Here is a 27993-nt window from a genome sequence, read left to right on the forward strand (position 1 = left end):
CCGCCGAGCCGAGCGCACGCCGCTCGCGCACCCACACCGCACCGCCAACCCGTCGGTACGCGACACACACACACCAATATATACACCCCCCCGTCACCACCCAACACCCCACCCCCTCCAGGATTTCAACGATGCACGACGCATTTGCAAAAATTAGCACCAAATTTTACGTGAGCTTTATGTATGCATGTATGTGTTTAGTGTCTTCTTTAGTTTTTTACTCGTGTTTTGAAGCAATATTGTTGCCTCGTGTGTTTACGTTTGGTAGATAATAGAAGTGGCGGGCGTCTGTTTACAAACGAATTCTTTAGTAGATTACAAATTTCGGGTGATGAAACTTTTTACCGACAAAAATCAAAGGAGCCAAGAACGGCACCTACGTGCCTGCTTTGTGAAGAATTCATAACCAAAAAAATTCAATAGTCAAAGCACTTTCTTTAAAAGCCTCTCTTGCATTATAGTTCTTTGAACTTCTATATCAATAATAAGCAACTTTATTCGCGACAAAGTTCTAACACGAGTTCGTAGCTGTGTTGATATTCAATTTCACCTGCCGTTTATTTGAATTTACAAAGGCAGTTATATCTGTTCCCTATAACGTGTGGTTTAGGCGGTAAGAACTACCATCAAACATTCATTATTCACTAGTCATCGTCAAATAAGGGAAGTTTAAATCTAGATAGCGAGCAATGTATTAAAAATATACGCCATTCCTGCTACCTGGTAACGATGGCTAGCAGACCAACAGAGCCCCATTTTAGCTTACAGTGTGATCCTAATTTATTGGAAAAGTTGTCCAAACCCTAATAAATATCTGGATATAATTTCGAACGAAAAATATTTCGAATCTGAAGCAAATATGTTACTCGTAAATTACCTTTTCGATTTAAAAGAAATATTCAACATTTTACTTGGGTGTGTTTGCTTTATAAACGCCGATATTTGCTCATAAATATGAAATACACTCAAACTCATTGAGAACATCAACAGGGACATTAAATCCAATCATCGTGAGCGCTGATAACGTTATTCCAATTTGGGGAATGTCATTAAAATGTGAAAGGCGCGTTTCCTCCGTCGCGTCGATCTAATCAATTCAAAAAACTTAATCTGCTCAAAATGTGCCTGCTATGAATAACTCACGCAAAATGACGACAAGACAGAAATAAAATTTCGAAATAAGAAATAATGCGGTATTTACCTACGCGATAAAAGGCGGCACCCGGGCTCCTCTGTAAAGCAACCTGGACTTGTTACCATGAGGTTATTGACGAATAGATACAGAATTTCAACTACCACCAATAATCGTCATTAATGGCGCACTTGTATCTGGTTGCGGAAATAGCCTTCTAAACACCGTTATGCAATGAATATTTTTTACCGTCAAAAGATAACTTTAACTATTTGTGACATTTCAGGCATTTCAAAATAAAATTATTTACCTCTTACGCACAGACGAATTCAAATATGTCTCATAAGAATTATTGTATAAGTCTCCCTTAATTTTTTCAGCATTATCGTCAATGATCTTTTCTATTCACTTTTGGGATTAAGCATCATCCATTTACCCTAACCATGTCGTCCACCCAGCTCTTCTGTAGTTTTCCTGGCGATCTAGTATGATTTCATGAGTGTCCTCATAGCTTTTTATAATTACTTCTACTACTATTATCCCTCTATATTCTTGATATTCCAAGACCATTCCGTACCAAAATCTTCCCCTTCCATCTGAATTCTGAGAGTGTTCGTCAGAAAATCATTAGCCGTTTGCATAAATTTAAATCCCTTTCAGCCTCCTGTATTTACTACGAGACTCAAGGGTGGTCTTCTGAATTTCGGGATTGTTATTACTTGTTCGCCTTAACGTTTAATTATCTTTATTAAAAACTTCATCGTTTATCGCATATAAACAAGCTTCAGAGAATCTCTTTACTGTTTTTTCAACTAAATTTAGCATTTATCTTCCCACAATCATTCGGAAACTAAAAATAGTTTTAACATGTATTTTATTATCTTCGAATGATTTAGAGGTCGGAAAGATTTACCAGCAGGGAATAATTTACAAACACTATTACAATTTAGCCCATAAATTTTAAAGGCATATAATTATTTTTCATTAGTTCAACATTAACTATTTACAACACATTCTCAGTAGATTCTACTTTAAATATTGATCCCACACTTCATTAAGCACAGTGTAATGTATGTAGGCTTTTGGAAACAGTGCTTCAGAACATTTTCCCGAGACTCAAGGCGAAAGAGCTTCTTCGAGCCCTCATTTATATTCACAAAGGTCACTTTTGTCTACTTAGCTTACGTGGCTTGTTGTTACAATAAAATTTGCGGTAGGCAGGTTTATTTTCTTTGCAATGAATCATGCAAGCCATGTCGAATAATCTCAATTTATGATTCTTCTCTAATATTTTTCTTTCCGCCGGTATTGTACTCATGAGTATCATATTTATTGGTAGTATTTAATATTTCAGTAATGTTGGTATGTATCGCACATGTTTTTGCCCAATTCATTCTTGCATTCCTGAATTCTTTATAGACAACAACAAATGATTTAAATTTGAAATCTACCAAAACCTTCTGATCAGTCTTTGTAGTAACAACTTATACTTTATTTCCCTACCTCATCAGAATATTAAATAATTCTGTGACTTCTGAAATTGTTTGAAGATCTGTTATAAGCTGGCATTCCTTGCTTTAATTACCAATAAATTTACATAACTGCCTGGCGAATTTCATTATTATCGTAATGTTTGAATTATTAAGTAAGAATGCAACTCTGAGCGCCCAAATATGAGAAGAACAATCCTCCATATATTTCCCATGGATGTCGTAGGAGTCAATTAAGAGTAAGGCTAATTAACATATTATCGTGAATTTTATGAAAGCTTGCATTTTAGACACTGGCCGCCTCTTTGCATTACCTTATTTCAGTATACCTAATTTATATTTTGGTACTCTTTATGTTTATGAAAAAGGGATTTTACTCAAGGCAAATAATATTTATTTATTTAGCATCATCAACAGACAAATGGCTCGCAAGGCCGCAAGTATCATTGTCCTTAATTTTGAACAAATTTTAATCAAAACAACAACCTTGACTTTAATTACACAAAGCCTTCTACGTGTCTTATTGTTTCTCCCACGTGTTCGCTTTCATTATCGTCAATAAAGTACACGTAGGGCATGCACGGCTTTAACCACATCATAAACAAATACCACTTACAAATTTGTTACATTTATGAAAGCGATGTACCGTGTGGTTCCCGACTCTTTAGAATAGGACCATTCCATCTCTTTTACGTAGATGACGTAAATGGTAACTAAGGGATAGGCTTATGAACCTGGAGTTCTTCTTTAAAGCGATGAGCTAACAACCTGTCACTATTTTAATCTCAATTTCATCATTTAGCCATGCTGAACTGAGTTGAACAAACGTGGCCTTCCAGCGTGTCAGTCTTTGCGAGACTATTACCCAGTCCTAGTGCCCAGTCTACCCCGTAATTGGGTATATGATTTTTCAGCTAAACTATGGTTTAACAAATTTAAGTATCTGAGACATATTGTTATCCTTACATAAAAAGTTATCCTTACACTTTTCTCAAATAGCAATCTACATGACAATCAAATATACCTTAAAGCCACAGTTTGCAGGAAAATTTCATATACAGTTAATACTTACTTTTAATAAAGTAGTAGTAAGTAAAAAACTGAGTCAACAAACACAAACCTCAAAATTAAGTACACAGCGACTAAACATATTTATGTGCAATGAAGTAGTTAAAACTCAGAAACACATTTACGAATGCAATCTACACTGTGTAGGAGGTATGACGAGCCATAAAAACAGACATGCGAAGCGGAGCGTGCTCTCAAAGGCACCTCGGTTATTACAGAAACTATATTATCACATTTCAGTCTTGTTACGACTTAAAACAAATGAAACTTATAAGATTTTAGTACTTTGTATTTTAAGTTTTAAAATAACCCATAAAACGCCAGATGATACTAAAAAGTATATTTTTAAATGAGACATGAGATATTATCAAACGCAAGCTTTTAGAAATGAACTAGTCATCATAATATATTTGAATTAACTGTAATAATGCATACATACATAACCCCTAAAGGGTGCCTTTTGGAACAATTTCTGCATAGAAATTGTTCGACTTACCAAGATTTCTGTACACTTCTCTTGCTTCAACCCCATTCATCATTGCATGTAAACTCATCAGTTTAACGTACTCCTGGCCTGAGCTTTCACCACATCATCACTTGGCCTTCCCCTTCCAACAAAGAATAATAATCTGATAAGTTGATAAGAACGTTTTAAAAACACCATTAAAAATGAAAATTCAACCAGATTTCTGTAGTGAATGATCAAATCTCTCTTAACCGGGGGTGAATATAGAAACAGTTTCATAAAGCGATTTCGCTTGTCTCATGTACAGTACAGGGCCGGACTGCCGCCGACGTAATGTTAGCCTGTTACGAACAATAACGATATGATTTTCAGAGTCCGGCTCATGATTTTAGTACGCAACCTGAATATTAAGTCAGGATTTTGTAATATAGGTAACTTTTGTGGGATAATGCTCTTGTCTGCGGCCAAGTCGAGATGGAAAGTGACGTTTTTCATGTAAGAAGTTAATTTTTTATGGTGTTCATTATGGTAAAAACAGAGACATTTCTTTATTAAAAAAAAACTTTTTATACAAGTCTGGGTCAATTTGGGTTTTTATGGCTCTAGTTGCTTTAAGCGTAAAATTTGATTATTCTTGTAGAATTTTAGTAAACTTTCATGCTGAATTTTTCTCATTGTTTCCGCTGTACGCATTACAACCTGATAAAAATTAGATATATCTTTGTTGATAATATAATCTATGTAAAAATATCTTTGTTGGTGATAACTAGAAAACCCACATTTTAAATGAAATAATAACAGTCTGTCATATCCAGAAATATTTGAATAAAAACACCTTAATATTACATCATACGAATGAAACTCATTTCTATTGCTTGCTTTATTTTCCGCAACACAGAACATTCACCTCCAACATTACACGTGGAGTTATATTTTCCGTCGCAACAAATTTACTTCTAAACAACATCTTTTTTGTTAGCCTTTTTTGTCCATTTTACCCACGTAATTTCTACCGTGAATAACGCACTTATTCCATTTGACCACAAATATTTACGCCAGTGTCTATGAAATAAAGAGATAGAATGACTGCTATTCAAAGAGTAAGGGTCGTTTTATTAAGCGCGTAATTGCTAACTTACACTAATTACTACGAGAAATGGCCCAAAGATGATGTTTTATTCATGATCAAAAATGTTTTTATTCATTATTATGAGACCCTTCATATGACTTAATAATTTTCATATCTTTTGGTTTCACAGCCACACTAATTCGCGAACATCATGTTGAGAAGACAATCTTCTTTTTATTTAATTATAGCTCTATTAATAGATTTCTCGTCAGAAATTTAGTAATAATTTTACCCCATAAAATACATTTTAGACTGTAACTGAAAATGCAACACTTACTACACGTGACACTCTGTCGAAAATGCCGCCACCATAGCGATGTAGCCACTTTCTTTGAATTTGCTCAAAATAAATTAAATGAAATTTCAAATCGCAACTAATGAACTCTGAACCTTATTTTCTAACGAATCAGTTTTTAAATGAACCACTAGTCCATAAACTGCGATCGTCCGTTACGCATTGAGTATGGACAGACTGTAAGTTTCTACCGCCTTTAAAATTTAAATTAAAGTGTTCATAAAACTGAGTGTGAGAGGTCAATGGCTCGTAAGCCACTCATCAATCATGTCTTTACGCCTTTCCCTAACTAAACATTAGGATTCGGCGAGTAAACATGGCGCCGTAAAAAACTCGAGAAGAGAATTTATCGACATTTTACATCAAAGGAAATTTATAGCCAGTATTACGTATTTACGCATAAATAAATAAGTGGTGTTTTTCCGGTAACATTTATCAGTGTCTTCTTTGACTTTTATTTTAAGATTCGTATCATACAATAAACATGCATCACACCTCCATTTCTTTTGGGGTAGACAGAGAGTATAGTCACGGGACGCAACAGCCATGTTTAATTAGATGGCTAAATGAGTTTATTTATTCAAAATTCTCTTCTCCATCCATTTTCACCTAAAGTTTTGCTTTGATATCAATACCTAATATATTTTTCTTTTTACCCTTTTGTCAATCCGATATAGGTAAAAGTGAAGTATACATTTTCTAAAAAAGTAGGAACCTCAAAAAAACCGTAACCGCCTATAAAAGTTGGAATGTAATCCATTAACCTAAATGTCTGTCCCAAAAGACACTTCGTTTTTACTTTAGTTACCAATTCGCTCCGCCTATGTCACACATGGCGTCTAAACTTAGTACCTATTTAAATATACAGGAGGCTTTTTTATTTTTAATATTTCAGAATAAAGTGTTTTTAATGTACAATCAGCCAAGTGCGTTACGAAAATCTTAAAATCTTACGCGATGAACAGAGCAAGTAGACACAAAATTAAAGGCCACGTTTTGACAAGATAACATAAAAGGTAAAGAAACCTATATATACGAGTTTAAAGAGGTAGGGCTAGGGACCGTGACATGTAAAAACCTGACTTAACCAATCGAAGAGTGATGAGGTGAACAGTTTTCAACTTTTCTTCCTTGCCAGAAGGAAGAAAAGAGGTTCCGGATAGCATAGAAGTTTTAACTGCAGACAGAATAAAGAATAAGACCACTAAGTGTAGAAGGCAACAAAATTATAAGACTGAAGGTGAATCTTTGACGTACTGTTTTCTGTCAGACCCAAAAGTTGACTGGTAGATAATGCTTCTAGCATTAAGTCCGCCTTTTGTGCTATACATTTATTTTTTGTACAATAAAGTTTAAATAAATAAAAAATAGACTAAAACTTGACCTTAACATGTTGTTTAAAAATCAATAATGACTTATCTCCTTCTAATCTTTCTAAAGAAATTGTTAGGCCTGAGCGAATAAGATCTCACAACGTAAACAGCGAAGGGTTTATTATAAATTCAACGTTTTAATAACAATTTAGCACCTTTATCAAACATAAACCAGCTTAATCCCTTAGGGCTGGAAGGTCGCTACGGCTAATAGGTGGATTTAACCTATTTGTTGACTACAAAACAAAATTACGAACTTAAGATTGAAATAACATTTATACACAGGTAAGTTTGACTGTGTTCTTTAAAAAAAATATCGGCTCGAAACACATTAATGAAAGGTTACAATTAACACAATATCCCTATCCCGTTTTGTAACAGTATTTTAAAACAATATGGTAAGTATCTACACAAAGGGAGACCTTAAATGGTAAAAGCTTTTTCCAAGTTAGCCTAACGGTATTTAACTATCTTATGTTCTTTACTCTCAAAGGGAAAGGCTATCTATCAAGTAAGAACTTCTTACAATACCAATCAAAATACAATTGACATGAGTGGCACAACTTTTCGAGTTTCTAACTAACTGACCAAGAACCCAGATCAATCTGAAAAAGTAACTCCAAGATTTCCTTTTGATTGATAGTATTATTCAGATTGTTACAAACTAATACAAGTATAACTAATGATATTCAATCGTGCTGAAAGAAATAATAACAATTTTTCTTTTACTACAGCTCGTGAAGTGGTATTTTTAGATTTTTCAGTCTGTTGTTGTAACCACAACAATATTAAAGAAATGAAATATTTATGATCCATTAAATTTTCGCCTTTTTTCCTTAACTCTATAAAACGAGCAATAAACCATTCAATAATGCCAGCACCTTTTATTTCTGTCTCCATTATTACCCATAAAATAATGATAAGCATATTACCTAAAAGTAAAGCTATGACATTCAGTGTCGTTTTTAGCTATTAAAAATAATGAAAAATTCAAGGAATGAGACGATGGGACTACAGTTGAATTTTTATCTTCCTAACTTTTACGTGATCTAATTTTTAAGTTTGCAACTAAAAATCATTCATTTGCTTTCTAAGCTCAAGTCTTATTACACGCATACATTGATAGATACACATCTGCATTAAGACCAGTGCATATTTTACAATATTCCAGTGTTTGTTATTTTGCTTTATAATACTAATAATGTTCGACATATTTGCTTAACTTATAACTTAAGATATAATTTTATCCATGGAATTCAAGAAAAATGTGGAAAGCGATCATCACGAACGAAAACGAATACAAACTGCTCTATTTGTAATATTCCCACGCATTAGAAAGAGGTCACAGTATGAATAATGGGGATTAGGGGTCGCTATCTCATAACTGCGAATATATTAGAGAAGGTCCCATTTAGTATGCATACGTCTGCGATGCTTCAGTGGCGACGTGAGTGCACGAGCCTAACTATAGACACTTGCACAGACATAAATCGAAGTAGATACCACGAGTGTATGACTTTTCAATTCACATGACAATATGACAAATGAACCTATTTTCAAAATGTTTTATTTGCCTTTCTACTGAACGTTGTCAGAATTAATATAAAAATAATTTATGGTCAGCCAATTATGAAGTGAAGTATTGAGCTATATTTTTTAAGATCTACCAAATAATTAGCAGAAATAAAAAAAGCGCCATGTTGACTTCACAGCATAAAAAACTTGGCACATAGGTTGATGAAATAGCGTCATCTATTTCATTATATGTCTATGTGCACTTGCCTACTGTTCTATATAAGTATGCTAAACACATTAGAATGGAAATGTAGTTTTGAACAGTTGTGATAGGTGATACTCTTAATAGCTGGGAAGAGTAGAGGTAGATCAGGGCCATGCTGTTCTGGTACATAGTTTTAACACTGAAACCATCTCTCAATATCAATTCCATCATTAATCTAAACGCGGCCAAAAATATTATTCAAATAAATAAATAACAAATAGATGATGATGTAACGAATAACTATTTACAGAATTTACACCACTTTAACTCCAAAGGAATCCCAAATGCCGTCAAGTAGAGTACAATCAAAACCGGACAGAATGCAAAAGACAACATTGCTTATTTGAAGTCTTATTATGTCAATAAACCCCAACAAATTGAATCAGTTTTCGATACAGTTCTCTTACGATAGTATCGAATGGGATTCGAAAGTAAAAAAATTTACTGGCGTTTCTGTTTACTCAGAAAAAATTCTACAAAATAAATAAGAATTTCGATGTCAAGATCGTAGGTGTTCTTCATATAAATCATAAGTATTATATAATCATAAAATAAGAACATAACACTTATTTTCATCATCTTATTTCTCTTGTTTTTACATTAAGCTTTAGGACTTCTACCATACCAATTCAAATAGGTTAAGTCAACACATGTCCGCGTTCAAAGCATATATTTCAGCCTACTCCCGTTCACAGCTAGTTGCCAATACCAACAAGGGACTTCATTTGCGGTACTAAACCGCTATTTGTTTACACACCTCCGTCCATCGGGCGAGTACCAATCAATAGGGTACCGGACAACTTTTCAGATTGTGTTTAAAAATAATCTTTATTTATTTATATATCCATAAAAAATATTATTTTAAATAAATAAATCTTTTGGAGTATTTAAAAACGAGAAAAACGTAATTTATTTAAAATTGCCGCGAAAACAGCACTTTACGTCAATTCTGATCGCGTGACGTCATATGTTTGAAAAACAAACTACAAGCCATATTACAAGTGATCAGTGCTTGGATAATTTAAGTATTTTCTCGCAGATCTAGAAACATGCAAAACCCATAAATATCTAACCTTTAAAATCATAGAAAAAAATATGTGAAAATAACTTTGTAAACAATGAAACTAGTTTTAGGTTATGTTTTCGTTTGTAATTTCTTCACTCATTTCTGTTGTTAAGATAAACAAAAAGAGGTTGAAATACTTACACAAATATTTCCACATTGCTTAATTCAGCAAATAAAAGTCGGTATTAGTGGCAAAGGAACTGCCCACCATGAAAATATCAATCTTTTGGGAGATTTCTATTGTCGGTTTGTAACCTTGTTCCATGATAAAAGCTTGATAGGCGGCTTCAAGCACTTGCGACAACTTCTGTTATGAGTAAAGTCCTTCAATTCGTAACTAATTACAATTAAATATTTTTAGAAAAATGCAAATAAATCGTAGAATAACTCGAAATAACATACAAAGCAGTGGTGTTTACTTATCACTCATTACGTATGACGTCACTCACTGTGATTGGTGTTTGGGTTCTTACGCTGCACAGATAAAAAATATTGGATTTTTGCAACTTTATTTATTGATTTAAAATTATAAATCATTGTTATTTCTTAAAAATCTTTATTATGTGATGTTCTTGTATAACAAACTTTATTTTAAAACACAACTTAGATTTTTTTTCGATTACTGTCCGGTACCCTATTCTATTTGAAGCTGTGAACACAAATTACACTAACCTAAAACATTATGTCATGCCTTTGTTATGGTCGTGAGTTAAAAATAACGTCTTATACGTTATATATAAACAAAGGTATTATACGTTGTTTAAAAACCAAAGTATTATACGTTATATAAAAACCAAAGCAAAGGGTGTCATAAGTCATAAGTTAAACGCGTCTGTCAATCTATATATACTAGGTATAGCTATGGTGGCACAGGCTGACAGTCAAATTTCAAAACTTTCAAAATCCTATTTGTGATCTCTTACCACAATGCCCCTTTTGTGCTACAACTTAATATAATATTATTTTGTTTATATGTTATGTGTACTTGGTGCAATAAATTAAAAATAGTATTTAAAGAATATGTCACATATTTCAACAAGTTCTAAAGCGAAAATCAAGCTGGCCATCGACGAAGATGCATTTTTTTGATTGAATAAAATATTATTTTTTGTTTGTCTAACTTTGTCTTAAAACATCACAACTAATTTCATACAAACATACATATCATCAGGTCTATACCTATCCCTTTATCTAAATTTCACTTTGTAAGCACTTTCTTTTTACTTCTCTACTAGACAGCCACCACTTAATTAGTTTTAGAGAAGGTTTATCCTTTTTCCTAACTGTGATTCAATGAGAAGCTAGTTAATTGTACATTTTGTACAATTAAGTTTCACCGTTAGTTGTCCCTTTGTCTTAAGACCGGTTAAGCCTTAGGAGGTTTATGTTAACACTACTTACGTAGGCGTAGTCTATATGGAAGTATTAGATAAGTTCACTCGATCTCTTTCACTCAAATGTGTCTATGCAACTACATATGTGTATGCTTATACACATATGTAGTTGCATACATATTTATGTAAAAGAGCTTTCTTTTACATACTTAGTTTAACCAGATAATTATGTCACAACGCACACTTATCCCTTACGGGGTAGACAGAACTAATAGTCTCGAAAATAGTGTCTCTTTCACTTTATTATTACTTCCAACTGAGATCAATAGGCTATTTGACTGTATTAAAAATATACATTTCTTTTATGTCATCAGTCTTAATATTATTTTTTTGGAGCGATTTGTATTAACGCGAGATAAAAATATTGCATTATTTAAACATAATCCGTCTCAGAAAATTAGGGTTTTTTATGCAGCTGTCACGTGACTAAAAACGAACGTGATTGGCTATTTCTATTATGACGTCAATTATCCATAAACAGACTGTGGATCGTACCGTTCCTTAGTGTTCGCTATTATTTTTCAAGATTTTATAAGTGTTTGATCGCTCAGGATTACTCAGATAACATAGGTATTTAATAATGGAAACCAACTCCGCGAAAGCTGACAGTCGAAACCTACCAAAAGTGGACGCAATAATGGTTGGCGTCTTCTTCTAAAACAATCCAGATTTCTATGCTGCCGAACTGAGGAATGTGAAAACATCAATGTAAGTATATCTTGGTAACCACTGATCTTAGATCCTGATCTGAAACCACTTCTTGCGAATATTCAAATCCATCGGCATAGAAAAAAACAGTTTCGTAGGAGATTTTATTGTTGTATTAGTGTATTGAGGCACTGCACAACATTTATAGGAACTCATTTTAATAATTTTCACACATATGACGTGGCACAAGTTAAATAAAACAAGAGAAAATAAAAACTTTTCGAAACACCAACAAGCTTTGTATGATATTTACACGAAATTCACGTCATTGCATGCAATGGCCGCCATATTGCTAAAAGTCGCGTTTTAGCGGCATATTTGAATATTTCATTTTCTTTTTCGATTTTTTAATAAAATAGCTGTAATAAAGGCAGAAAAGTATTTTTGTAGGGCTCCTTATAAACAAATAAATACCCTAAGATAGTTTTTAGAACTTTGTCAAATAGCCTATTATATATGAAATATTCGAATGATATATTAATTACTCCTAACCGCGTAGTTCATACATAGATATAATCACGTTTACAATATGTGCGAGAAGTATAGTAGGCGTAGTTCATAACAAGTAATTTATTTATATATGATAGTTTTATCCAAAAAGGTATGAAGGTTATAAAATTTAATGAGGTTTACACAGGTTGCTACATAATGTATTATGCAAAATCCCAACGTAACTAAAGCTCGACTAGGATTATCAACATCTCAAAGGAACTGCGTATTAACATCAAAGGTTGTGCCTCAGATTTTGGCATTTAACTTCCATCTAAAGTTGTTACTGTTATTAAATACATCTAAATTAATATCTCTACAGGTTATATTAATTCAAATTTTATGTTTTATTATTATTACGCTGTTTTGGTAGCGAAAATCTTGTTTATTTTCTTCTCGCACATATTGTGAAAATAAAGGAAATGAATTTGGTTCTTTTCGGCCATCTCGCTAAGAGTCTTGTGACTTTTGACTCTGTCTACCCTGTACGGAAGACGTGGAATGTATATGTACCTAATTCTTTTATAGTCTTCGCCTTAAACTTTAGGCACTTCAGCACCTACCTTTTAATTACCATCTCTCAATTTTTATTGTTTGCATAATTCTTATACTGTTCCAAAATCGACTGATACAAATTCAATTAAGTCATAATAGCAGCATTCGCTTATAGGATAACCCATCCGAATTTCTGATGAAGCAAACCCGACAGACCTGAATAAGTGGATGAGAATGCTGTCCTCATACCAACGGCTGAATACACATTCATTCGAGCAAACTGTTACCATCAACTGCGAACCGTGATCACTAACCCGTAAAACTATTGTGTGATTTATTAATATTATATTAAGTAAAACATACAGTGTACATTTATATTTATCAATAAAAAACTGGCCAAGCGGCAAGCGGGACTCGCGCACTAAGAGGTCCCTATCAAAATATATGTATAAGAAAAATTGTTTTTGTTGTTTATTTGAAAAATATAACCTACAACTAAATATTCTATGAAAATTTTAAGCGTCTACCTGTTACATGTATTGTATGACGACCCTTATTATTTTAATTTTATATGTTTAATATTTTATTTATTTATTTACCATCATTAAGGTATTAATGCTTTCATTTATTTACTTTTTATTTATTAATTTGTTGTTATAGCGGCAATGGAAAAACATAATTTGTGAAAATTTCAACTTTCTAGCTATAACGGCTTATAAATTACAGCCTGCCCAAAACTATTCCTGTCTCGTTTCACGTCATAATAAAAAGCGAAACAGCGATAGTTTTTCGCGCGATAAAAACAGCGTCGGGCGTGCTATGCAATAGGAGCTAGTAACATACGCCCAGACGGAAAAACAGAGAGTTTTTACTTTTTTGTCGCGGAACCCTAAAAAAGCACAGATTAAATAAAGAGCTGATAAAATGCAAAAGAGAGAAGAGAGTGGACTCAGACCCCGTTTGACCTCTGCCGCCTTCACCTGCAGCTTTGACTAAGCAGTCTTTTTGCTCTCTCACTCACATACTCGTATATTTTTTCCCCCATGTTAAAATTGTAATACTTACTTTAGCGCTCCTCTAAGCTTCGAAATATGCCAAATTTCAGCTTCTCTTCCACCGGAATTTCGCCTTCACGTTATCTGTCAGTTTTACATTATTGGTATATGTTGCAAAAATAATATTTTCTTACCATTAAATTAGTATAAAATAAAAATTTATAACATGAAAATACACCCATTAATTTTAAAATTATTACCTAAACCGTCACATTTTTTACCACCATTTTTGTACATTATTCAAAAGACAATTATTTCGCGTCAGTTAAGGGACGCTATATATCTTCATGATAGGACTTTTAATCTTCCAGGCGATTAAATAAATTGAAAGTATAAAAGTCTAACTTTTAACGAACCTACATTATGGTAATATGGGCGCCATCATAAATGCTTCTACATAAAACAAAAGCTTTAACAACGGCCCTGTCTTTTTTTTTCTTGTCACAAATTATTAAGACTATAGATATTCGTACTGCATCACGCGAGTCTACTTCTTTCCATTTGCCACAAATATGAGGTATATTCCTTTTACTTTATCCAAATTGATAATATTTTTTCATGCTCATCGATTATGAGTACTTAATCTTGACCGGATCTTTCAGTAGACGTCACCGATTTGACGATACTTCCCTTATTAAAATACTTGTTAACAGTGGCCTTGTAAATTTTCCAAGTTAACCTAAGATAACAGATGCGTCTGAATGAATATATTAAATCTATGCTATAAAAATGGAGTTATACATGAATGTGTACCTCCCACTTAATTGCTTCCATTTAAAGTCTAACATTTTTTATGTATAAATTTCTTTCTGTTCTCTCCAAATTTGTGTGTTCTCTTGTCGTAAAATCGTCACTTTCCAAAGCCCTTCTTGTTATGTAAGTGTTTCAACTTCAGACTGAAATAGCTTGCCTTTTCCAAGTTCATTGTATTTACAAATATTTGCTGAACACGAACACCCTATATTTAAACAAATGGTTAATTAACTAACATATTGTACAAATTTTATATTTTTTATTATTCTCGCTTAGTTTATTTGTCACTTTATAAATAAATTAATTACCTTTAGAGAAAGAATTTGTTTCAAATTACTAAAACTATAGATTTTCAGCAAAAAATATTTTTTTAGTATATACTCGTACTTGCTTCCGAAAACCTCTGTCGGACATGGCCTCCCCAAAATATTTCTACCTCAACCGGTTGGTAAGTGTAAAGATAGTGTAAAGAAAACAACGGTTTAGGGTTTTTTAAGATAAAAGCTCATAAATATACGACGCCCAAAATATTTGTTCTACCCAAGATAAGATACCGCACATCGAGACTTCAATAAACGCAAACACGTGAAACGGCTCTCAAGCAAATCTGGTAAACGGAACGCAATATTCAATAGACATTAAATGAGAACCCTCGGCGGAGTGTTCACGCGTGATTCCATTCGAGACGTGCGGATAGGCGGCGAACCAATTTTCCCCTACTATAAGGGCTTCAGCACACTGAACGCGGGATAGAAGACACGCTGTTTGAGTGCAGGCCCGCCACGGGCTGTACTATTCTTTGGGCTACTTATATGTAAAGATAACCCCCATTGATTTATCGCCATACTAGCGAGTGTTCTTGAAACTATTGGTGGAATGTTATTCCACTTCATCTTTTGATAGCGAATTTACAAAACATACACTAATCCATTTATTAATATCACTAAACAATCTGAAAATGTAGAAACACGAGTAATAATTTTAAAATTTTTAATTTTTTGTTAATTATTATTGTATTTTAATTATTAGTACCTACCTATAAATAAGACGCGGGCCCGCGCACCTTTAGCTCAACGCGTCGTCGGTCACCCGTCGTCATTGTTTAGTAATGGAAGTCATGTAACCCTCTCACTCCAAAGTCAAAGCTTCCACAGGACAGCGTAGCGCGTTATAAGACAAAAAATAAATACACCCTCGTTGCAACTGCTTTGCAACTGCCACAGCTTTTAATATGCCAACTCCCGCGCTGCGCGCTGCTTATTGGCTGGCTCAACCACGTCTAGTGTGCAGACGGCTTAAACATAAGAGGATCAGGATGCCACTGTTGCTTCATCTGTCTGGTCGAGATAATGGTGTAATTAAATACCTGAAAGATTTACTTTTTTCCTTCGGTACTATTAGACAGATATTGTGTTAATTGCTTTTTATGGTCACCTTTTAAATTGTTGGTGAGTTTACCGAAAACTGAATACATAATAGGAAGATCGCGCTTTAGATGATTGTTAATTAATTCTAAGAACATTACTTCCGTAGAGCTGATACCACTTTTAATGGATGTAAAGTGTTCACACGTGTAACTCAGAGCTTGCTTTTTTTTCTCTTTTCGACATGGTTTTTTTTTCATATTTTTTCTAACATTTGTCATTAGTGTTTCCAATTCTACATACTAGGTATTTTTATAGCTTATAAACATTATAAAAAATAAAGCTGTCTTTACTCAAATTTATATTATACCTAAACGTGCACTAACATAGTTTCATCTTAAAGAAACCTAAAGAAAATATATCTTTCAATAAATGTTACCTACATAAAATGCCTCACGCCTGATTTCATTTCGGAACTTGCGTGATATGAATATCAATGTTCTCCGTATCTTCTGTTACATTTCAAAGTCTTACCCTAAAGAGAAATTATCGTTTTTTTAGGATATATATTTATGACGCCTTTATGCCGTGCCGTGTGGTTCCCGGCACCAATACAAAAAAGAATAGGACCACTCCATCTCTTTCCAATGGATGTCGTAAAAGGCGACTAAGGTATAGGCTTACAAATTTGGGATTCTTTTGTAGGCGATGGGCTAAGTGTCACTATTTGAATCTCAATTCTATCATGAAGCCAAATAGCTGAACGTGGCCATTCAGTCTTTTCAAGACTGTTGGCTCTGTCTACCCCGCAAGGGATATAGACTCTATGCCTTACGTCTTTATGCCTTACGGAGTGGACAGAACCAATTCTTGAAAAGATTGAAAGGCCACATCCAACAGCTGTAAGGCTAAATGATGGAATTGAGATTCAAATAACCCATCGCCTAAAATAAGATTCACATTTCAAAATTCCCTTTGGTCACAAACATTTTACATTTTACTCAGCGTTCACCCTTCACTTTAAATGTATATGTCGTATAGTCAATAAAGGACAAAGCACTTACAACTGTTGTTGGTGTCTTCCATAACTTTAACGTAGACATGGTATCATCACATCAGAGGATTTTCATTTTAATAGGAAATTACTACTACAATTTTAAATTAAATTAAGCATAATTTATACTTATTTTTAACCAGAAACTCTATTAGAAACTTATCAACGTTGATTTTATCAACTCCCTCTATTCGCTGACTGCATCACTTGCGATTGCAACCCGACAAGATGGTACTTTTATTCACGCAGCGTTAAGATGAGTTGTATAGAGACATAACTTAAATACATTCTCGATGTAACGTTTCCAAAATCGAGATAATTGATATCGTAAACTAGGCAATTTTGTTTTTTAATAGCATAATGATATTTTTTTAACAGGCGAGTGTTCGGAAAACCCAATTTTCGGTTTTCTCTCTTGATGTAGTTGCAATATCACATAGGACTCCTAACTGAACCGTTATACCTGTATCTTTTCCTCGAGACGTTTCACGGAGATCCGCAGCGTCCGCCATCATTTTTTCTTCTCATTATTACAATCCCCTTTAAAACTCCCCACTTCTTATTGCCTTTATTTGTCTAATTTCCGTCGTGCTTCGAATACAATTCTTTTGAAACATTTATTTCGGGTTCAAGAGCAACGCTATTATGAATGCTTTTTGACGATTAATCTCGAAGAGCTTGAGACTCATTTAACAGAAATATGTTTAATTTTTTATTTTCAGTGTGGGTTTTACGAAATTTTCTGATAGATTCGAATATAATCACTCTTCTTTCTTATAAACCGAAACTAATTAACATGAATACTAACTAGTAATTAGTACATGAAAGTCTGTTTGTTTGTTACCACTTCACAGTTAAACCACTGAACCAATCTGAATAAAATTAATTTACATACTTATAGTATGATGTACGAAGAAGAACATAGGGTTTGTACCCTATGGTCTTCTTCGCACATCACGCGGGCGGAGTCACGCGCTATAGCTAGCGTGTTTGTAACAGAAATACACGACTCTGAAAAGTCTATAAACATAGACGGCCTATTTGAACATTTCGAAAAAGGATACTTTGTAGAATACGTTATTCGATAAGACGATCATACCCCACAATATACGATCACAAAGACCTCCATATCTCAAATTTATGCTCACTAACCCGACTTTCCAAAGTCAACTGCCATGTTTAAGTTAATAATCTATTTCCAATAGGGTCTTCCGATCCATAACATCACGCTTGAAGGGATCCAATATTGCTCAGTATCAAACTTTATTCGATAAATGAACGGACCGAGAATACTGAAATCTTTTGCGTAGGTTTTACAGCGTTAGGTTCAGAATTCAAAGGGAATAGGAAAATGATACTGTTCAGAATCCTTGATAGAACTTTCCCTTAACATAGTTATACTTTTAACAAATATTTATTATAAGAACAATTTACTTTATCTACTAAACCTAGTTAAAATTTTGTACACACAAACCTATCTTCCCGGAGTATTTATCTGTCTTTTATTTTCTAAAGGTTACTGGTAGAGAATTCTATTAGTATTAAGTTCACCTGTTGTACCTTCAAGGCTCAATAAAGAGAAGCCGCAGGTAAAAGCTAGTTTGTAATATGTCAATATACTGGAATATTTAGTTTATCACTGTAAACACCAAGCGTACTTTAGTTCTACAGTATTTTCTGGGCAATATTTTATGCAGCCTTTATTAATATATGTGGTATTTACTGTAAGCTTGGATCTCTTTGATAAACATTTTATTTACATGAACGAGACCATTCCGGAAAATATAGTATTTAAAATGCTTGTTACTATTTATTGAGCAGTTATAGAGATATAAAGTTTTTATCGAAATCATATCAGAAACTGCTTACTATTCGACTGCTTACGGTCGATTTATTTCAAACCCATTGTCGTTTGAAGATTCAATTCCGTATACATATAGTTCACAAAGACCTACCTGATAATACCCCGGCAAAACTAGGTTACAAAAATTTTATGACATTGGATTGGATCATTATTATATCTAGATTCAGTTGACTGAATGAACAAATTTCCTCATAATGTTTTTCTCGTCGTAACAAGAGCTTGGGAAGTTTTATTAAGAAAGATTCTAAACCAAAAGGAAAAGTTCCAAAGCAGATAGTTGATTTTAATCACAGCAAATCATCTTCAACTAACAGTCGCCTCCGTGGCAAAATTTTCATACAACATAGTTCAATAAATTCCGATGTATACTTTGGAAAATGAACGAACTCTCAAGAGCCAGACATTCTATTACGATTAGCTTTTTCCAGGCCATAAATATGGCTTAGTTTTCTTTCCCCTTTATATACGATCCCCAAGCTGAATTCTATTAGCGGTTGCCTGAAGGCTGAAAATAAAACAAAAAGCTTACGGCTAATATTTTCTCTCATAGCGCAGTGGCTTTACCTTAACCATTTTAACCTAGATATTAATACAAAATGTAAAACCCGCCTCTGTGAACCTTTACAAGATTACATATTATCTACATCAACGCTTATAAATTAAGTGGATAATGGAGCAAGTTCGATCAAATATTGTTTTTATACACATGTGCCTATTAATGAAAATAAATTTTGTTTAATGTCTTTATTATGGTGTTGTTAATCTATTTAGTAGGTTCATGTAAAACATGATAATTTCGTAAAGATAAAGATAACTTCTTATCTATATACTTTACGCCTCTTGGCTTTTTTATTTTACTTAAATTACGGCGAGGGAAAGTATCGTAATGAAACTTGTACATACAAACAACTGGATGTATAACCATGATTCAGTATGATAAGTTACCTTACAAAGGTTGCGGAGGTTAGACGGAAGTTGCATAGTGTAAATTTTTTTTTTAATTTATTCTATCATCCCCCTGTGCCATGACCGCCGTTTCTATTCTTTTTGGTGTTTAGTTTTTATTATGACCTGACACGGGACAGCGATAGTTTTTCGCGCGATAAAAATGGCGTCACGCGTGCCATGCTACGGGGACTGGATTGAGTAAATCAGGATTGAATCAATCGTGATGAATAGTCGTCTCAAGTTAGGGTGCAACTTAGGCAAATTTATGCCAGTTCAATCAATCCCATTTAATATAATAGCCTTGTATTTCTGAGACTAAATTCTCAACTATATAATATTGTAGCTACCAATGTTTATATCTCAATATACAGGACAAATTACACACATCGAAACTTGTGTCTTATTACGAGATACTAACTCACCGATACCATATTTTATAATAAATACTTATTAAGGATAGATAACCATCCAGGCCAATCAGAAAAAAATCGTTTCTCATCATGGCCTGCCCGCAAGTTCATCTCGAAAGTTCCGATGTCACAGACAAGCGCACCACTACAATAATAAATATATCAATCCATTATTCGATACCTCGAATTGAATAGTTAGCTGAGTCAATGACAAGCTCTTAATTAAGCAATTGCTTGCAATTACATTAATTGGAGGTTCAATATCAAATAAAAGCTCAATCAACAAAGAACACGAATATATTTATGATCAATAAAAAGATATGGGTCAAGCTACGACAGAGTGTACAAAAAAATCATTTGTAATTCATAAAATGCCTTCAATAATATTTTAATCGTTTTTTTCTTCAACAATATGAAAGTTTATTTGTATAATTTACTAACTTTTACCCATAACTCCGTCGCAAATTTTATTAAAATCGGTTCAGTGATTTAGGCGTAAAAGCCAGCATAGACAAAGTTTTAGTAGAGATTGCTATTTATTTTTTGAAAACAAGATAAATATCGCTAAGAAAACTTTATTCAGAAATAACAAAAGTATTTTCTTTATACTTCATTCGAAACGACCATCTCAGACAAGAATTTTTCTATTTCTTTGTGGTAAGTACTCTCAGATTCAATCTCATTCGATAAATGGCTACGTCTCTTTGGAAAAAGTATAAGCAATCATCTTATAAAGTAACCAAAAATTCATTTTAGAGATGGTGAGTGGAAACTTGTGGAGTACTTATGAGTTTTGTGTAAGCCAGTGTTGCTAAGTTTTTTTGTGCAGTTGTGAATTAGGTTATCTCAATCTGTGTGTTTTGCCTCGTATTAAATCTTGTCATTTATTTGTAAGTGAAACATAAATGCATGTCAGCCCTGTGCTTGCAGTTGCGCCTCCCGGCCTCGTGGGGCGAGGTCAGTGGAAGCAGGTCAGTGCCAGACCTTGGCCTCCCACGCCGGACCTGTTGATATCAGATCCCAGAGATATAAACCCACCACAATCCTCATTACTGTCACGCCGTATAAATGAATAGCTGTCATTTTTTCTATTAATAATTCTGTGATTTTCTTTCAATAGCAGACTGTTGTTGAAAACAATAGATTCTTGTGACTTGTGAGAATGATTTACGTACATACATACATACAAATAATCAACCAGTCTATATCCCTTGAGGGGTAGACAGAGCCAACAGTCTTGAAAAGACTAATAGGCCACGTTCAGCTGTTTGGCTTAATGATAGAATTCTGTATACTCAGTGAGGAATAAAGATGTAAGTTCTCAATGAAAAGGTTACAAAATAAACGAGCCTCATTTTCGCTAACTTTTGTCAATCTCAATATGCCTCATCGCATTAGAAGGAACAACTTTTCTTTCAAGTTGAAATTCATCTTCTCGACTTGTTTTTAAATCGTAACTAAGTTTTTCAAGTCGCGGAGGTTTTCTCATTACCCTCCCTTGAGACTTATTAGCCTATCCTTTTCATTATTTTTAGATTAATTGCTTAGAAAATTATGCAAATGATGTTTCAACGCATTTGTTTTGCACAGTTTTTGTATTTCTTTATTGGGTAGAGGCAAATTTCCAATAAATACAATACAATGAAAAGTATTATTATAATGAACCGATAAGAAAATTATTCTGTAATTATTAAAGCACATTAAAATCAGTCGCATTACGGTGATATCAGTTACAATATGTGGAGTTAAATAAAAAGTGATTTATAAAATAAAATACCTTTTTCAATGCAAGAAAATCGAAATATACAAAATCTGTCAAAATTTTCTTTCATTAAAACGGCTAACGTTTGATTATTCTGATCATAAACAACTGTACTATCTAAGTCATAAACATCTATAAAACTAAGGACAACAGTCGCGTTGTCAACTTTCAAAATATAATAAAACTGACCAACAAATATTTTCTGTAAATCAAGTTGTTTGCAAGCTCACAATTTGAGCGCCCCAGTAAATTCATTCGAAGTTAATTTGTCGTATTCGTTTCAAACTCACATTGTCCGAAAAGTTTTGAACTGAAGTAGGTATACGAATGATTTACTCACTCGTATATTGATTTTCCTCTTTTCTTCGAGAGTTACATTTTAACGTGAGCTTTCGTGAGCGTGAATTTTATGTATGTAGGTAGGTATTGTTTAAATGACAGACATTAAACGTGGGTAACGACTTTAAAAAATGAAACAATCTTGATGTTGAAAAGTACATTTTATAATAATTTATTGCGATGAAAAGAAAAACAAAAACTAAAAACAGATGTCTTATTGAATTAATATTGCTATTGATAAGACGTAGGTGTTACATATCAAGATGTTCTACATTTATTTCAGTATTTAAAGTAATGGACTATACTTATAAAGTAAAATCACTTTGATCATTTGATTTTCCTTTCCTTTTCAGTTTACGTAGCCCCATGGTAAAAACTAAACTTATTGTCATCATCTTTGTTGAAAACACTATGAGGACAAAAACAATTAAAAGATAAACGGCTATAAAACTTTGCACTATGATTTGAAAAGTTGTAACGAAGGACACAAGTAAATGGTTCTGAACTAAAGTTATACAAATAATAATTAACCGACTCTATTTTCCCTTATTTATTCTAACGTATATTTATATGTCCCTTGCTAAATGCTGTGCTAAACAGTTATATATTTTGTGAAATGTAATTATCTTGCTTGCCACCATTTTCAATATCCATCGTGTTAGTCCCCAGGGTAATCTAACTACGACCTAGGTTGAGTTGGGATCGTGTGGTTATGTGGAAAATGTCTACAGCTTTACGCTTTACCCAATAAGAAACTTTATTCTTTTGAAAAATGATTAATGAAATTTGATTGTTTTTATGTGCTTTTTTTATTTGAAATTATTCACCTACGCAGTGGTTCCATATGCAATAAATCAAGACCTGATGACGGTAACAAGGAGTAATGGAGAGTGTTAAGACACATAATAAGGCAATCAGAAAAAGGTCTTTTTCTATTACGACTGACCGGGAAACGAACTCGGGACCTTTTGGTTCAGATGCAAGAATGCGACAATTGCACCAAAGTATTTCCAAATCTTTCCTCGATATATCATTGTGTGTTCCCAAGGGAATATTACGATGTAAAAAGAATATTTAGTGTAAGATAGAAGGGTACGCTAAGATGGTTTGGTCAAGTGGAGAGGGTGAAAGAAAACAGGTTGACTAATGGTAGTACCTTGATCGAATTAAGGACGTCCTTGTGAAAGGTCAGGTCAAGAATATGCGAAACAGTCGAGCTTGCAGCTATGTATTTTATTTTTATTTTATTTATATATGTAAAGATGTAGAGAGTATTGAATGAGGATGAAGCGAAAGAAGTGTGCAGGAAGTGCGTAGCAAGTGAAAAGATATCTGCTTACCCTTTCGAGAAAGAGGCGTGATTTTATGTATAAATCATTGTGTAAAGATTTGAAAAACGCCTTCCTCAAAGTGTTTAGGCAGCCTGTGTAAATATAGCGTTAATCTTCTCAACAATGGCGACCCAAACATCCGGTGAAGATGTGTTGATTGACATCGTATTTGTTTAGGACGCACAGACGGCTCTGCATACGACTTTTCTTAGTAGGTACTCTGTAGCTAATAACACATTATTATTGATTACCTAATTCGATTCGGTAATTTATATTTTCACAGAATATATATAAATTACCGAATTTATTTATGACTGGGTATAAAATCCGTATGATATCTTAAGTAATTAAACATTTAATCGATTTGTAATAGAAGATATACATATCAGATGATGAATTTCATATAAACAATCATATTAAAATATGAAATGATACATTCATATTTTAAAGAAGAACATTTTCAGAAAAACTCGCCCATTTAAACCCTTTGTTTCTGTTTAACCCTTAAATAACATCTTTACAAGAGACACTTTGATTAATACTTTCTCTAAAGGCTTCGTGTAATTAAAAGTCTTTTAAGTTATAATTGGAAATATAAAATAATAAAGCTGACGCAAAATCACTTTATTTTTTCAACTTTTGCGCCGGCAATAAGAAATTAATAAATCTCGCAGACATTTATACTGTGTTCACAAAATTCAATGAACGGCCACTGATTTTGTTGATTGTATTCGAGTGAAATAATCTGTTGAAGCTAAATTATCAGAAGAAAAGATTTACAATATTTTTGTAAGGAAAAGCCAAATAAATAATTTAATTTCAGAAGATCGAATTTTTGTTTTCATTTTGATTCTAAACCTGTAGTATTAAACTTGTCATCTAGGTTCTCGTTACTTTTCTTTCGTTCGTCTTTGCATGTTCTTTATATGTATGCATTTAATATAAGTGATAAGTCATTGTATGTTTTGGGCCTTAGACCATAGTTTTTTACCTTTTGACATTAACAAAGCGCACGTGCCTTCAAAAATTAGATCCAATTAATAACCCAAAAAAAACACACTACATTTTATACACAATAGTAGAACGTGTTTTAACGTATTTTACTTTTGATGTCTTTATTACTTTAAGTATATCTAATCTATTCTCATCACTTTACACGTGATAAGTACAGGTTACACGAAACGACTCCCGTCTGACCACGGAGACTGCAAACGGGAGTTGTTTCGTATAAAACCTGACTCACTTAATCCAGTATCATGGTCAAAAAGCGCACCCCGGGCTCTCCAATGAGGTGCGGATTTAACCTGGTTTAACGCCAGAAATAAGAATATACATATATGTATTTAATTCAGCAATGATGCGGCGCGGGTCGATGGCAATGGTTGGCGGAGGCGAGCCGCTGATCGTGGTGGAGGAGAGTGGTTCCGAAGACGCGGAGTCTTCGCCCAAGTCCACTGCGCCAACCAGAGGACTATCCGTTGACCAGGAGTCACTACCAGACCCCTTCCATTTGTCACCGTGGCTCGAGACTCGCAAACACAGCCTGCCGACACCATCGTGCACATCAGGCATTACTGCTAGTCAGGTGTGTCTCCAAAATGACGCATGTACAGCCAATAGCACATCAAACTACACAAATTGCAAATTCGAATGTAGGTACTACTGCGTCATAGAGTTTCATGAAAGCTAACTCGATATGTGGTTGACTGTACATCTTTTGTCTTTGCAAAACTACTAACATACTTTGTGTAGGAAATCTGTTAATATCTGTAATGGGACTTTTACCGGAACAATAATGGAAAAGAGCTGTCTTTTCTTTTCTACTTGCGAAGTACAAAAAACTAAAAAGTAGCTTTCAATAATTTTTGTGTTCATCGAAAACAGAGAAAAATAAAAGTCTTTAATCTTTAATAAGTATGTCATAAGTCACACGACACCAGCAAATACGTTCGGAATATTTATTTCAAAAAAATAAGAACTTATGTAGGTATCTTTGGTGTCTATTATTATAAAATTATAATTTTCTATTTTTGCTACAGGTTCGCCGGCTATCTGAAAGGGGCGATGATGCATCTCTTGAAGCCTTTGAGAAAATATTTTTAGCAACTCTAAGCCAGCAGCAGGAACCGCGGTCTGATGGTCGCAGGTAGATATACATGTTCATATCTTATTCAAAAATTTCATGATTACACTGTCTTAATTCTATCTTACGGCGAGGAAAAACATTGTAAGAAAACTTGCAGTTACTCAAATACATATACAGATTCTCTCACGATGTTTTTCATCTCTTGAAAACTTTTTAATGGCGAAAACAGTTTGTGTACATAATTATTATTTGTTTTCAGACATTCCGTGGTGGTAATATCGCGCGTGCCGCCGGCGATGTTCGGCGCCCGTCGTCGAGAGTCTGTCGGAGATTTTCCCACTAAGAAACGTGGCCGCAGAGACTCGGACGCGAAAAAATGTGAGACAAGCTTTTATTTAATTTCCATCGAATATCATACCCATCCTTATCCTTTTGAGGGTAGACTAGGACTTCCTTATGAAGGAAAGCGGTGCCCTGAAGCATAGTGAGGAAGTGCCGGAAACGCGTAAAGATAAGAAAGAGAAACATTTTTCTATTTTTATGATTGGGTTGAATCTTACAACTTATTTTCGAAAGAATTTCCCATGGCATTGAAGACCCATGCTTACAAAGCGAATAAAAGTATGTTTGCAATATCGTTAATCATCGTCATGTAAGATTTCATAAACGACGTACGTTATTCTTTATTCGGTACAGGTCCACCAGCCCTCGAAACACTCGGCAGTACCCACAACCTGCAACTGGATATAATGGATGATATTGTCCAAGCCCGCAAGGTGCGCATGCGTCTCTGGAACACCTCCAATGAACGGGTGTGTGAAGTTCAGCCATTGGACGAACGTTCACCAATGAGCGGCTCCGTGCGCTACACGAATCGCGGACGCAGGCATTCCGACTTCGTAGGCTCACCGCTGCCCCCACTACCAGCTCGCCGCAGGGCTTCTGAAATGCCCCCACCACCACCCATTCCGCCACGTATAGGCGCAGGGGTAGTCTGCACCGATACTGATCTCCATCACATGCTCAATGCACTCACCTCCTCGGCCACAGAAATAGACCGCTGCGGAAAACCAGAGCGCGAACGAACAAGGCGCCTCGCAGACATCCGCTCCAGCAGTTTTGATGCCTCTTCATTTAGAGACAAACCCGCAGATTCAGGCACTACTTGGTTCGCAAGGCGGCATCAGACACTAGAGACGAAGAAAAAGGAAACTGAAGCTAAAAAGGGCAAAGTGACGTTCGCACCAGACTCAAAACCAGGTGACGCCGCAGCGGTAGTATGGGATCGCCCATCAGGATCTGTCGTCGACGCGAGTGCTCTTGGTAGTGCCATAGAAGTGTTTCTTCGAAAGAGCGGAGCTGGGGAAGCTGGGCCGTCAACTTCAGGCTCACCAACTGTGAAGGATGCGAAGGATATTCGGCCGAAATCGAGAGACATTCCAGGACCCAGTAAACCAGCCGGGCGTGCCGATGGTGAACGTTGGGTTGCCAACAGGCCTGAGGAAGAGGAGGCTGCGGAAGGATGCGATGCCACTCTTTGCAGGTCGCTAAAAGATCTTTTCGTGTAGAATGTCGTTACGATTGAATTCTTGTAAATTAATTACCTATAGTTGTCAAGTAATGACTCGTATTTAGATAGCGAGAGAGCGGTGCCCTCGTGCGCACTTATTGTACTTTATGAATCTTTCAATGTGATAGACCACGCGCCGACGCCGGTCGTCCTGTCGACTGACGACCGACATCTGCTTCGCGTGAAATTATTTTTAGAGTAAATTCTATTTTTCATTGTAAATTTTTTGATATTAGCGATCAAAATATTGACTTATTGTTAGATAGAAAATTACATTCGTGATTGAGGGCGCGCGTTTTCCACGCCGAGTGCGATCCCCCTCCCCCGCGCGCTCCGCCCCGCCCCGTCTCTACCCGCAATCTGTGTCTTGTAATCCAGTGTTACCATTAACAATTAACTTTATCATATAGCAGACAATTATTGAGGAGACGTCGGGAGAAACGTACGCTTAATAGACGAAGGCGATTTTCGATCGTCTTTTATCAATAAAAGTTTTTATCGATGTTATTTGGAGTTTTTCTTTTATTTATCTTATTGTTTTATCCTTACCACTCCATATCTTTCCTATGGAC

The 27993-nt window shown here is 34.6% G+C and overlaps 1 protein-coding gene across 2 annotated transcripts; it reads left to right on the forward strand.

The window, feature by feature from the left end:
- LOC106142833 (uncharacterized) lies at nt 1–27861 on the forward strand. 2 transcript variants are annotated; one of them, XM_013344739.2, is made up of 5 exons: nt 1–55; nt 25118–25350; nt 25805–25911; nt 26111–26229; nt 26548–27861. In XM_013344739.2, the coding sequence occupies exons 2-5, from the start codon at nt 25120–25122 to the stop codon at nt 27417–27419; spliced, it is 1329 nt and encodes a 442-aa protein (XP_013200193.1). In that variant the 5' UTR covers nt 1–55; nt 25118–25119; the 3' UTR covers nt 27420–27861. The 2 variants fall into 2 exon arrangements, with proteins under 2 accessions (XP_013200193.1, XP_060801795.1); XM_060945812.1 differs by lacking the exon at nt 1–55 and adding an exon at nt 81–170.
- The last annotated feature ends 132 nt before the right edge of the window (nt 27862–27993 follow it).

The sequence above is a fragment of the Amyelois transitella genome, chromosome 9 (assembly GCF_032362555.1).
Source record: "Amyelois transitella isolate CPQ chromosome 9, ilAmyTran1.1, whole genome shotgun sequence".
NCBI classification, from domain to species: Eukaryota; Metazoa; Arthropoda; class Insecta; order Lepidoptera; family Pyralidae; genus Amyelois; species Amyelois transitella.

Coding starts and splice junctions, on each gene's coding strand:
- LOC106142833 (XM_013344739.2), top strand. CDS start 25,120: ATGATGCGGCGCGGGTCGATGGCAATGGTTGGCGGAGGCGAGCCGCTG. Junction 25,351..25,804: donor CAGGCATTACTGCTAGTCAG/GTGTGTCTCCAA, acceptor TTTTTGCTACAG/GTTCGCCGGCTATCTGAAAG. Junction 25,912..26,110: donor CCGCGGTCTGATGGTCGCAG/GTAGATATACAT, acceptor ATTTGTTTTCAG/ACATTCCGTGGTGGTAATAT.